Source organism: Ailuropoda melanoleuca, chromosome 3, assembly GCF_002007445.2.
Source record: "Ailuropoda melanoleuca isolate Jingjing chromosome 3, ASM200744v2, whole genome shotgun sequence".
Classification (NCBI taxonomy): domain Eukaryota; kingdom Metazoa; phylum Chordata; class Mammalia; order Carnivora; family Ursidae; genus Ailuropoda; species Ailuropoda melanoleuca.
Genome location: NC_048220.1, coordinates 38,262,246 through 38,276,091, shown reverse-complemented (window position 1 = coordinate 38,276,091; position 13,846 = coordinate 38,262,246). Strand labels below are relative to the sequence as shown.

Here is a 13,846-nt window from a genome sequence, read left to right as displayed (position 1 = left end):
AGGAAAAGAAAAGGAAAGACACACTGTTTTCTGAATGTTACACCACCAGACCTCAGTAACTGAGGATTTGAGCCAGGCATTGAGGAAACACCTATTCAGTACATGGTATACTGATACGATGATATTTTGAGGCTAATGTTTTTGACACTGGGACATTTTGAACTATCAGTTTTTGAAATTATTAGCAAGCAGCCTGTGCAATGGACACCCTCCCTTCACGTCCGAGCCTTCTTTTTTCCCACCATTAACTATGTCTCTGTTTCTGAGTTATGACCAAACCCTGACCCCAATCCATCAGTTTGGCCCATGCCAAATTTCAGATGTCTAAAGGACATCATATAGATAAGTATTAGATGGTGATGGTGAGCTATGTGGGTCAAATGCTTCCAAAAGACATGAGGGCAAGAGAGTTCATATACAAAACATCTACATCACCTAGAGAAAGTGTTAGGTAAAGATGCTGGGAGCCAAGGAAAGCATCATGGAGAACCACCACACTGAATGAGTATACGAGAGAAAAGGAGCTCTTAAAGGAGTGCAAGAAAATAAGAGGGAGCAAGAATACCACACTGCAAAAGTGATCACATAAGGTAGGCACTAAAAAGGGGATACTGGACTTACTACCCTCTGAATTTTACAAACCACCTACTTATTGTGGCGTAGAATAGTGGTTAAAAATGTGGAAACAGGAATCATCTCCCCCATCTTGATTTCTTTCTTTTCCCTCTGCTTCATGAGGCCCAATGTTCTGATCTTCCCAGGGGCCGAAGCACTGGGTCTTTTCTGTTCTCATTCTATCTGATGTGGTACCACCTGACTCCAATGACTGGGGATCACAGGGACAAAGTCTGCTTGTATTAAATGCCAAAGAAGTCTTACGGCATTTAATTTACATAAAAATCTTTCCTAATATATTCGTGCATGTTAGTAATGCCCAAAGTAATATATGTAACTCTTCCCATAATGTTATTTTCCAAAATATTTCAGTAATTCCACCACAAGTGTTAGTCTTAAAGAAAAAAAACTTATGAATTTGATCAGCACATATAATTAAGCATATCGTACTGGTGATCAAGCAGGAAGTAAGACAAGAATGTTTCTGCTTTCACGGATCTTACATTCTAGGTAGAGAGAGGAGATTAAAATCAGACACTATCACTGATCAGGTAGTGAAAAGTGCTATGACAGAAACTAAAGCAGGGTTAAAAAGACTCAGAGAGTAATAGCACAGGCTGCCTCAGACTGGTATGTCAGCTCGGAGTAGGTGCTGTTTGATCAGAGAACTAAATGAAATGAGATGTTCACAAAGTGAGTATCTGGGGGAAAAGCAGCCAAGAATGAGAGAATGTAATGTCTCCAAATTAAGCAGGTTTGAGGACTGGCAAAGAGGCTAGTGATTACATAAATGCATTTCCATGATGAGGGTATGTGTGATTACTGATGTTTTTACTAGTAGTCAATCATCTGCACACAACCAGGATATAAGGGCAGATCACTTCTGTCTACTTTTTATATCATTATCATACAGAAGAATCAAAAACTCTTAAAGCTTCAACTACCACCTCTTTGCAGATATATTCCAAATGTATATTTCATCCCTGATCTCTCTTCTGAGCTGCAATCCTTACTTTCTAACAATCTGTCAAACCCTCTAACCAGAATATTCTGCTCTCATTTCATTCTCAGTCTACCAAAAAAAGCCAATACACACATATTGGATTTTCCAGTGGAGAGAAAGGGGGTAGGGATAGAAAAACAATAGAAATAGACAAATTTGTAAATTTGATGAAAACTATAAAACCATAAATTTAAGAAGCTTTAAAAACACCAAGCACAAAAATATCGAGAAAGACCATACCAAAGTGCGTGGTAATAGAATTTCTGAAAAACGCTGATGAAGAGAAAAATCTTAGAAGCAGCCAGAAGAAAAAAAAAAATTACATACAGAAGATCAGTGATAAGAATAAAACTGAACTTCTTGTTAGACAAAAATACAGTCCAGAAGACTGTGGAACATTATCTTTACCATCAACCTAGGATTCTATACCCAACAAAAACATATTTCAAAAACGAGATGAAATAAAAAATATTTCAGATATATAAAGATGAAAGAATTCAGCAACAGCAACCTTTCACTATAGGAATTGCTAAAAGTCCTTCCAGCAGAAGTAAAATGATATCATATGGAAAGATGGATCTAGAAGAATGAATGAAGAACACTGGCAATGGTAACTACAGTGATAACTAGGTGGGTAAACAGAAAAGACTATTATCATTTAAATTTCTTTAAAAGACAACTGACTGCTTAAACAAAAATAAGATCAATGTACTGTGAGTTCATAACATATGTAAAGGTAAAATGTATGAGAAATATAGCACACAGGCTTAGAGGAGAACAATGGAAGTTTACTTTTGTAAGGTTCTTATACTATACAGGAAGTGATATATAATCTGAATGTGGACTATGACAGTTAAAGATGTATAATATAAATTCAAACGCAACCACTAAAATCCCCACAGGGTTAGAGCTAAGAAGTCAACAAGGGAATAAAATTAAATCATTTTAAAAACCGAATTATTCCCAGATGCCTGGGTGGCTCAGTCAGTTAAGCATCTGCCTTTGGCTCAGGTCATGATCCCAGGATCCTTGGATAGAGTCCCGCATCAAGCCCCCTGCTCAGCAGGGAGCCTGCCTCTCCCTCTGCCTGCCACTCCCCCTGTTTGTGTGTGTACGCGCACTCTCTCTGTCTCTGACGAAAAAAATATTCTTAAACAAATAAAAACCCAATTATCCCAAAAGAAGGAAGAATAAGAAGAAAAAGGAAAACAAGGAACATATGGAAAAAAATAGAAAGTAAACTGCAAGATGTCATATTTAAAGCCATATTAATAATCACATTAAATGTAAGTGGTATGAATACCCCAAATGAAAGCAGAGATTGTCAGACTGGATAAGAAAGCAAGACCTAACTATATGCTGCCTACAAGAAATCTCTTATCAATATAAAGGCACAAATAGGTTAAAAGTAAATGGGTGGAAAAGATATCTCATGCTACAACTAATTAAAAGAAAGCTGAAATGGCTATACTAATATCAGACAAAGGATATTTCAGAGTAAAGATTATTGCCAGGAATAAGGACCATGATTTGATAATGATAAAGGGGTCAAATAATTAAGAAGACATAATAATACTTAATGTTTCTTTACCTAATAACAGAACTTTAAAATATATCAGACAAAGCCAAAAAAAAAAAAAAGACAAAATTGTAAGGAGAAACAGGCAAAATCCATAAATACAGTCAGAAAATTCAACAGTCATCTCTTAGTAATAGAACAAATGACAGAAAACCCAGCAAGAACACAGAGGCATTAACTCAAATGCCCAACAATTTAAGACTGGATAAACAAAATGTAACATATTTATACAAGGTAGTATTATTCAACCATAAAGAGGAATGAAATACTGGTATGTGCTAAAATGTTATGCCAAGTGAAAGAAGTCTGTCATGGAAAGGCCACATATTATATGATTCTATTTATATGAAATATCCAGAGTAGTCAAATATATAGAGAAAGAAAGTAGAGTAGTGGTTGCCAGGTGCTATGACTGAATATTTGTTTCCCCACAATTCAAATGTCAAAACCTAATACCTAATGTGATGGTATTTGGAAGTAGCACTTGGGGAGGCAGTTAGGTCATAGATAGTATTAGTGCCTTTATGAAAGAGATCTCAGAGAACTCCCTCCACCTGCCACCATGGAAGCACACAATGAGAACATGGCGATCTAAGAACAAGGAAGTGAGCTCTCACCAAACACTGAATCTACTGACACCTTGATCTTGGGACCTCCCAGACTCCAGAACTGGGAGAAATGAACTCTATTTTTTTTAATTATATTTTTTTGTTAACAGCAGACTGAACCAAGACATCAGGGAACGAAGAAAGGAATATGGAGAGTGACTGCCCAGGGAACCTCTTTTGTGGATGATGAAAATATTCTGGAATTAGACAGTTATGAAATTTACACAGCTTTGTGAATATACTAAGAACCACTAAATTGTATGCTTTAAAAAGATAAAATCTGAGGTATGTAAATTGTGTTTCAATAAAAAAATAATATAAAGGACTTGAACCATATTGTCAACCACCTTGAACTAACTGGAACTAAATGCCACTTATAGCATACTATGCCCAATAGCAGAATACACATTTTCTTCAAGTTCACATGAAACAGTTACCCAGATAAACCCTATTTCAGTCCACAGAACAAATTTCAAATCTAAAAGAATTCAAATCATATAAAATATGTTCTCTGACCACAGTGAATTTAAATTATAAATCAGTAAGGAAAGTACTTGGAAAATTCTCAAACATTTCTAAGTTAAATAACGAGCTTCTAAATAACGCAAAGTTCAAAATAATAAAAAGGGAAGTTAGAAAGTATTTTGTACTGAATAGAAATAAAAACAGATCAAAATGTATGAAATACAGTTAAAGCGGTACTAACAGAAAAATGTATGGCCCTAACAAATACAAAGAAGAAAGAACTCAAACTAATGACATCAGCTTCCACTTTGAGAAACTAGAAAGAGATGAGCTAATTGAAGCTAATTAAGCAGAAAAAATATAATTAAGAGAAGCAATCAAGGAAATAGAAAACCTACAACCAATAAAGAAAATCAGTAAAACCACTTGAAAAGAGAGAAGACACAAATTACCAACATCAAGAACGAGAGAGATGATATTATTACATACAGATATTAAAAAGATGATAAGGGAATGTTATGAATAATTTTACACTAATAAATTCAACAACTTAGGAAAAATGGACAAATGTCCTGAAAGATTAACTATCAGAGTTCATTCAAGAATAGACAACTTAGGGGCGCCTGGGTAGCGCAGTCGTTAAGCGTCTGCCTTCGGCTCAGGGCGTGATCCCGGCGTTGTGGGATCGAGGCCCCATATCAGGCTTCTCTGCTGGGAGCCTGCTTCTTCCTCTCTCACTCCCCTGCTGTGTTCCCTCTCTCGCTGGCTGTCTCTCTGTCACATAAATAAATAAAATCTTTAAAAAAAAAAAAAAAAAGAATAGACAACTTAATACTCCTATCTCAAAGAAATTGAATTTATATTTTTAAATCTCCTCATAAAGAAAATTCCAGGCTCACAGAGCCTCACCGATGCAAACACTTAAGAAATACCAATTCTATACAAATTCTTCCAGAGAATTCTATAAGGTGAGCACCACTCTGATGCCAACACTCAATTAAATGACTGTATTTCCCGCACTTCTTCAGACCAGTAGAGCTTAGTTTCCTCAAATAGTATTCTTCAAATCCAAACAACAGTCTTCTGATGTCTTTAAGGAGCCTCCTTCTACCTGGAAGCTTCCTATTCTTGACTCCAAAGCAGAGAAAGCAGATGATGATTATAATCTAGTACACAATACCTTAACTATGGTCAATGACTCTTAGACCTTCAAAAATAGAAGCAGTGTCTCTTTTTTTCCCTTGTTCTGGTCTGAGGTCCTCTTGTCTTAACAGTAACAAAAGTAGCCAAGCTGATTCTCTGACATATTTATTGTTCGCCAAGCAGCAAAAGTAAAACGTAAGTCAAAATATCATGTTAATATTGTTCAACAGCTTGCCACTCATTGGTGAAAACTCATCAAGTATGTGCAGTGAAATGTTTCGAGCTGAAGGCTGAGCAAGCTGAAGAAGCCAGGTGCTCGCTGTTGCTGGATGTTGGCGACGGAGTCATACAGAGATTAGCTATAGGTCACAGGATGTGAACATGCCTACATTTCCAGGAGTACGCAGCAAAGCTACACGCATTATATTTGATATTCCTGTCTCCCTTCTCGCATCCCTGACATTCTTCCTCTTTTAATTGTGGTACAAGTGGTCACTTTTGTTGCTAATATAACACAAATACAAACTGCTGCTCTCAGTAGATGCAGAGAGATTTTATTATCTTTACCTCTCAAGAACATTTGTACTTTTTGGATTTCAAGAAGGCAGAGAAATATTGGAATGAAGGATGCAAGGAGCAGATAAAAATTTGAAGGAGACAGAGAGAGGGAGAGCAAAGAAGGGGGTTGTGGAGAAGTGAGGGGGGAGTGGGAAATGAGAGAAGGAGGAAGAGTACAAGGAATCAAAACTGGAGAAAGGATGAAGAATGGAGAGTATGTAGAGTAAAAAGAGAAGGTGAATGACAATCTCCTTTATTCCTCTTTGCCCACCCCCATCGAGAAGTGCTAGGAAGGAAAGGAGGAAGCGATTTTCAGCTGATAAAGAACTTACAATTAATTCAAAAAACAAGTCAAAATGGGAACTGGGTAAAAGATCATGGACTAAATACTTCCTCTACATAGATTTTTACTATCTTTTTTGGCCAAAAAGAATAAACAAGTATCAAATACTCATCCTATCTCTAGAAAGTGAACTATAATGTATGGGTCAATATATCGTCTATTTCACAATATCAACCACCATTCCATAAGAATTCATGGCACTCCCCACTGGCCATTCATTCTCAGGCTCATTTGCTAGATTCTCCTCACTGATCTATCTCTGAAATATTGCAGTCTGAGGGGAACTTTGGATTCCTCTCCTTTTTTCTTGGTTCTCTACTCTTTGCTCCATGTGATCCCATAAATCCCTGCTCCTGTAGATACCATCTACATGCTTACAGCTCTCAATAGCACATATCCAGTTAGGAGCTCTCCTCCAAAATCCAAATGTGTATGTACCACTGCAAACTGGATATTTCTACTTGGGTCTCAGGACACGTCAGAATAAACATGTCCAAAATTGATTTTGCCCCTTTGGTAGTAGGTTACTGACCTAACTTCTATTTACAACTTTTTCCCTTGCCTCCTTTCCTATGAGGCCATCAAAGGTCACAATTCAGCTTCCCATCCACTCCAATACCTGGTGGTTTCCATGCATCCGTGTAACACAATTCTGGCCAATAACATATAAATAGATATCTCCTGATGTTGTCTTTTCCTTTCATCCTTCTTGAGGCCTGGAACAGAGATACGAGGCTTGCAGGTTCCAAAAGCACTGGATGATCATGAAGTAATACAAATGAGGATGAAAGTTACAGCACTAAGGATGGCAGAGAGGAAAGAGAAAGAACATGGATCTCTGATGGTACCGTTAGACTAGTTCGCTAGCCCTCAAATGCCTCACTTCATGTCAACGTTATTTGAAATGAATGAAAGTGTATGTGTCTAAGCCAAAGTAGTCATGTTTTCTGTTACTGGCAGCCCAAGTCATTCCTGACACAGCCTCCAAAGCTGTTTCCTCTCTAAGTCTTGCTCATTTCATTGAAATACTTTAAATTGCCCCTGATGCTCCAGCTAGAAATAAAATGGTTCTTCTAGATTTCTCTGTTTCCCACAACCCCTCAATCTTAACACTCCCCTACAGAACACACAAAGTGAGTCTATCAGTAAGCCCTGTGGCCCTTCCTCCAAAGACTAGGGCGGCACTGTCAATGGCTTTATCTGCACTGCAGCCACCCCAGTCTTAACCAAATGCCAAAGCTTTTCATATGCTGGTGCCATCCCACCCCATCTAGAATTTGCCCGGTTAACTCCTTTCATCCTCAAGGCCCAGCTTAAGTGTGTCCTCAGAGAAGCCTCTTTTGATCATCCTACTAAAATTCTTCCCTACCTAACCCCCATGCTCTCAAAAACAGATTTTTTATTTATTTTTCTTCAAAGCACTACTCCACCTTTTCTATTTGTACATTGGGGTCCACCCGGGGAAATAGAAACCATACCAGTTTGTTTGAACAGGGAGAGTTTAATACAGAGAATTAGCAAAAAGGTCTTGTTTGAGAAGATGAAAGAGGACCCGGAGATGCCACAAAGACAGTGAGTCCAGGAGATGGCCCCGCGCCGGGGCTGCGTCTGGAGCTCTGACAGTCCCATTTGTTTCCATCCGTACCTCAGGAGCTTGGAGGAGGCTCTGCGGAGCTGCTTCTCAGATTCTAAGGGAAGGGTGTCACCTGGCTGGTGCTGGCACCTCTGACAGGGCGCACTCAAGCCTTTTCTGGGAATGATGGAAAAAACTAGAAACTGCAAATAATTGGTGATGCTGGAGTAAAATGCATGGCTGGGAAAACAAGGAGAGCAAGAAAGAGCAAGTCCCATTTGGTTCCTCTCATCTACCCATCTTCCACGCTGCACCCTATGAACAGAGCCTAATAGGGACCCACTCGGCAAAGGAAAAATGTGCTTTGCAGAGCCTCAGCCTGAGCAATTCAGAGCAGCACATAAAAGGCTGAGTTCAGGAGTAAGATATCATAGCTTAAGAAGCAGCACAGTATTTGTTTATTTATTGTCTTTTCTTCCCTGCTAGACAATATGCGTTCAGGACCTATGCCTTTCTTTTTACTGTTTTACTCCAGCCATGTGCAGAGTAAAAGGAGATAGAAGGTACTCCAAAAATATTTCTTGAATGGATGAATTCATTAGATTTTTCTCAAAGCTAGTGAGAAAAAGGTACAAATTAATTTCTTGTCAATTGAACAACACCAAATGCCTCATAGGATGGTCTAGGCAGTGGAGCTAAAATACGAAGATGAGGCACTTCCTTGTTATTTAGCAAGGAATTTAAGACATTCTCATATAACAATAAATCGTAAAATGTCATAGAAAACATTCATATGTTTAAATACCCAGAGAATTAAAAGGCAGCAAAATCTACAGGAGATCAGAAAAGGAAAAGGTAAAGGTAGGTTTGGAATAATTCAGACTTGTGGAAGAAGTTGCCGTCTAAGGCAGGCATGAAAGGGGGCAGACAAGCAAAGCCAAGGAGAAGGGATGAGTCTGGCCTGTTTTCAGGTGATTCTGATGAAAGCAGAGACATGAGAAATTAGTAGAAGTCACTGGAAAAGTGTGCAACTGTGGAAAATCCTAAGTTCTGGAGTTAGAATTTTAAGTAGTATGTCTTCTGCAAAGAGGAGCCATTAAGAGATTGTAAGCAAAGGAGTGGTGTGGCATTGGGAATATTTTCTGAAGATAAATTTGGCAGCATCATGGGAACGGACTGAACGTGTAGAAACTGGAGCCGGTAAGACAAGTTAGAAGACTGACACAGTCTGGAGCCAGAAAAAGACGGCAGCGATAGAAATAAGAGAAAAAGGTAACAGGTAACATTTAGAAGGAAGAATCAATACAACATAATGCAGAATTAATCTAGGGAAAGGTGAGTGAAGAGGATTTAACCTGCAGTGTTTCACAAAGAGAAGGTTCAGAAGGGTGGAGACAGAGAAAAGATCATTGAGTTTCATCTGAAGAACGTGATTAACAATGACATCAGTAAAATAAAAGTCCCAGTGAATATTTATCCTCTAATAACTAAACCCAGTATTTTCAAAAGCCATTATGAATCTGGAAGAATATATATGTCTTCATCTTGAGGGACCTCAGAAGTACTAGGCTTCTGGAAGTTATAATATTGAGATGACATCTCATTTCCATAGATATGCTCCTCGAAACTGGTCTGGCGAATGTTCTCATATAGTTCTTTGTCGGTTTCTTCTTTAGGTTTGGGGGCACCACGTTCCACGTTTTCATAGTTGTCATGTGTGTTAGTCCCTCTCCCAGAAGTTCTGCAGTCTTGGTTCTGCACTGAGATTTTATTCCTTGAGCTGATAGCGAGGAGACTTGAGAGTGTCTTAGTATAATCTTTTTTCCTGCTGCTTCTCCTTTGCAAGACCCTTGGTAAGGTAAATTGCATGGGGTTCCAGTGTTTCCAGCGCCAAACACACCCAATTCCACAGATCAACAAGAGGAAAAGAAGGGAAATTCCTATAGAAGTGGCCACGGATGTATTTCCACAGCTTTTCAACATTTCTGCACAAGCAGTGTTGTTTAGTGGTATGGGGGAGCCCTTAATGAATTCACAGGTGCAGACAAATGTAATTCCTTTTAGGGTATAGTTAATAAGTAATTCTGGGAGATCTTTTAGGCATTTCTTTTCCAGACGTGGAAGAACGTCATTTGGCAAAGTCCTGATACAATTAGAGGAGAGATTGAATAAACTTAGCCTTGGACGATCCTTTTCATTGTATGGGATGCTTCTTACATTACAATCCTTAGTGTATAATTGTACCGTGTCGGGAGGGATTTTAATCGACTCCACTTCACTTTCTATCAATGAATCACAAAATGAAGCAGTAATGAGTGGAAGATAATGGCAGAGCAGAAAACTCAAGAAAGAGAAGGTTGAATGATCTGCCATCCAGACACCTCCTATAAATTAAAAAACAAATTAATTGCATATTATGTAGCATAACAGAAAAATCTGTCAATATCTCCCAATACATTAAGCACTATCATTTAGTTAGTTCCTGCCTCAAAAGAGAATATAGTACTAGCTGTTGTGAGAAGAGAAAAAGAGAACTTCTACCTGCTCAAGCCTGAGTGGTTTTATCAATTAGATTTCAGCATGGCTTTTGGCAATAAAGCTAGTAATTTTCAAGTGAAAGACAATGTTTTCAATGCAATAAGAGGAAGGGACAAGGTACACCTGTGCAATAATTTCCATTATTTATCACCTCCTCCGTGAGGCCTTTTCCTTAATCATTCCTTGTTCTGCATTCCCCTATTAATGAGTCAATTCTCTATTATAGCATGACAGTCTGAGGTATAGGAAATTGTGTGTCTTCCTACCTGGTTAAATGGTGGGCAGGGATCAGGTCTTTTCATCTGTATATTCCGAGAGAATAGCATAGTACCTAGTGCAGAAAAGAAATTCAACTGATATTTATTAAATAAGGGAGTCAAGAAACAAATGACTCCAAAGCTCAGCATCTAATTGCTTAAGTTGTTTAAAACTTAAGATATGTCTTCTAAAGGGTATAGATGTTTTGTTTTAAGAATTTATTCATCTATTAGAGAGAGAGATAGTGAGAGAGAAAACAAGTGGGGACGAGGAGGAGAGGGAGAAGCAGACTCCCCACTGAGCAGGCAGCCTGATGCAAAGCTCATTTCCAGGACCCTGGGATCATGACCTGAGCTGAAGACAGATGCTTAACCAACTGAGCCACCCAGGCACCCCTAAAGGGTATAGTTTATATTTAAAAGAAGAAAAGAGCTCTTTGACCTAACACAAAATATCTAAAACGAACTTTGAAAGGCTTTCTATCACTAGTGTTCTCACAACTTCCAGCAAACAACTTTTCAATTAAGATAATTTCAGAATGTTTTCTGCCAAGGCTTTAAAAAGGGCAAAGAGGAGAGAAATGAAAACTATTCAACCAGACTGAGTGTTGTATTATGATTTGATCAACAAAACATTATTACTGTATGTTTTCAGCCTAGACACAGAAATAGTTACATCTAATACCATTTTCACTATTGTTGCTATTTCTAATTTTATTGAGATATATAATCGATATACAACATTGTATCGGTTCAAGGTATACAGCATGATGATCTGACATATGAATACATATGTGAAATACAACATGAATACATATTGTGAAACAATGGCCACACCAAATTTAGTTGATGACCATCACCTCACATAGGTACAATTTTTTTCTTCTCATAATAACTTTTAAGACCTACTCTCTTAGCAACCTTCACATATACAATACAGTGTTGTGAACTATAGTCATCTAATATTGTTAATAGTGCTTGTGAGATGATCAACATCTATTGAATGTCACCATAATATTTAGTTAAGAGCTTATTTTGGATCAGCTTCTAAACGCTTTTACATGGATTATCTCAGTTGATCCTACAAATGCCATATGAATCAGATACTACTGTTATGTCTATTTTACAGAAGAGTAAGGAGAGGATTAAAGAATTTAACTTCTTGAATAACTAAAAAGTGACTGAATCAAGATTCAAGTAAAATTTACCCCAAAATACTATTCTTAACCAAAATTCTATAAATGGCTATCAAGAATATCTATTGCTAAAATTTATAGCTTGATTTGCTCTCAGCTTCTCGAGGAATGGAGTTCTTATTTATCTTTATATTACCAAAAACCAGTGCAGACACAGAAGAGTTACTTTCTTGAATATTTGTTAGTGAATGGAGCAAACAGCATTTGGATAACACATGATACCAAATGTTTTTAAATTTCTTCAAGGTTGGAATACATCAATGTGAAAAGTTTCAGTTTGGCATTTCACCCAAAACACCTAATGACATATGAAATACAGTTAACTTTTACAAAATTTATTTGAAAAAACTGTATGGACAGACATGCCAGATCTAGACATCTATTAATCTCTTTGGAACCTTTTTAGGTTCCTTCCTTTGTAAAGACCAGACACAATGCTGTGTCCAAACGCAAATATTTGGCAAATGACTTTAGTGAACCATTAGGACCTCATTTCCTTTCTAAAAGAGATAAGAACTGATGGTAAGTAAGATAATTTATGGTATAAGTGATTACCAATTTAAGTAAAAATTTGGTAGCATTTTGAACTGAATTTCAAATATAGATTAAAATGAATCACCTTTTTAAAATTCTAGGCTTGCAACAAAAGTGGGGAAGGTTGACTATTGCTGAGGATAAGGTAATAAATTGCCCTCCCAATTTCCAAGACGAGAATTTATTTTCACCATCTATATTGTTCTATGTAGACAATCCAGAACATTCCAAATAGTAAAACTGTCATAGAAGTGCTTACTGAGATAAATACGAGAAGACTTCTTAGGAGAGAAGAATGCATCTTTTTCTTTGCTCTAAAACAACTTAATAGCAAAAACTCTGACAGGTAAAATGGAAAGACCTACTAGAATGAAAACCATATGTTAAACAAGAGCCCTTCAAAGCTGGCTTAACACCCCAACAAGTCTCACTTTGCCCAATCTGCAAGAAGGCTGTTCCTGTTTTGGGAAACAGTTCCAACACACTACCTAACAATTATTCATTTGTTTTAAAATCACAAATGATTGATAGACTTCTGGAATCTACAAAGACAGAATACTGCAATTATTCATTTGTTTTAAAATCACAAATGATTGATAGACTTCTGGAATCTACAAAGACAGAATACTGCCCTTCTGTTTGGAAACAAGACAATAGCAAAGCCTAATCTTAACGTGTAAGCATATATACTGGTAAAGACAGATTTACATCACCCTCAGTTTGTAAACTGATTTTTCCCCCTATTGCCACCGAAGGCCACCTAAAAACTATGTCTGGTAACATAAAAAAGTCATAATTTAAAATGAACTTGTTCCTTACAGTTTTTCATTAGCCAACACTTACCTTGAAACCGTTGAGCCAAACTCTCCTCTATTCCTTTGGTTAAACCTGCTTCAGTGTTCCTCTTTTTAGTGTTCCTCTTCTTTACCCCCTCCTTTCAGATCATTTCATACTTGCAAAGTTTCCTGGTTGTAGAGGAAGTTCTTATCAGATGTACCAGAATTAAGACACATGGCATGAGTTTTGAAAAAGGAAGTCCAGCCCTTCATCCTTATCAATAATTCTCCAACTGTATCAGAAAACGATGCATGGAGCCCAGATGCTTTTTTATTTGCAGAATATTTGCAGTCCTCACTTCAGAATCAGTAAAACCCATTTCACTTGCACTTAAAATGTTTTAAGAAGAAACATTTGGAAATGTAGTTACGTGGAGGTCTTGTTTATTTCTTTGCTCGAAGGATTGCTAAAACAGTCTTCATTTCAAATACTATGTACCAGTCCCATAGGTTACGTTTCCACTTGTCAAACCGGTGTCCCAATTTTGGTTTGTTAATATTCCTTTAAGTTGATAAGACAGTAATCTTACAAAGTATATTCCGCTTGACTTGTGACCTTTCTGTGATCTTCTAGTAGGCAGAAAGAAAAACGGTTTCA

The 13,846-nt window shown here is 37.4% G+C and overlaps 1 protein-coding gene across 2 annotated transcripts; it reads right to left on the bottom strand.

Moving 5' to 3' along the window:
* Window positions 1–5,112: 5,112 nt before the first annotated feature.
* GAPT (GRB2 binding adaptor protein, transmembrane) lies at window positions 5,113–13,337 on the bottom strand. Of its 2 annotated transcripts, XM_011223769.3 has the most exons (3): window positions 13,256–13,332; window positions 10,692–10,756; window positions 5,113–10,271 (listed from the first exon to the last, which is right to left on the bottom strand). In XM_011223769.3, the coding sequence occupies exon 3, from the start codon at window positions 10,258–10,260 to the stop codon at window positions 9,400–9,402; it is 861 nt and encodes a 286-aa protein (XP_011222071.1). In that variant the 5' UTR covers window positions 10,261–10,271; window positions 10,692–10,756; window positions 13,256–13,332; the 3' UTR covers window positions 5,113–9,399. The 2 variants fall into 2 exon arrangements, with proteins under 2 accessions (XP_011222071.1, XP_011222072.1); XM_011223770.3 differs by lacking the exon at window positions 10,692–10,756 and having other exon boundaries at window positions 13,256–13,337.
* Between the last annotated feature and the right edge of the window lie 509 nt (window positions 13,338–13,846).

Excerpts from the sequence above, each read along its gene's own strand:
- GAPT (XM_011223770.3), bottom strand. The coding sequence starts at position 10,260 with ATGGCAGATCATTCAACCTTCTCTTTCTTGAGTTTTCTGCTCTGCCAT.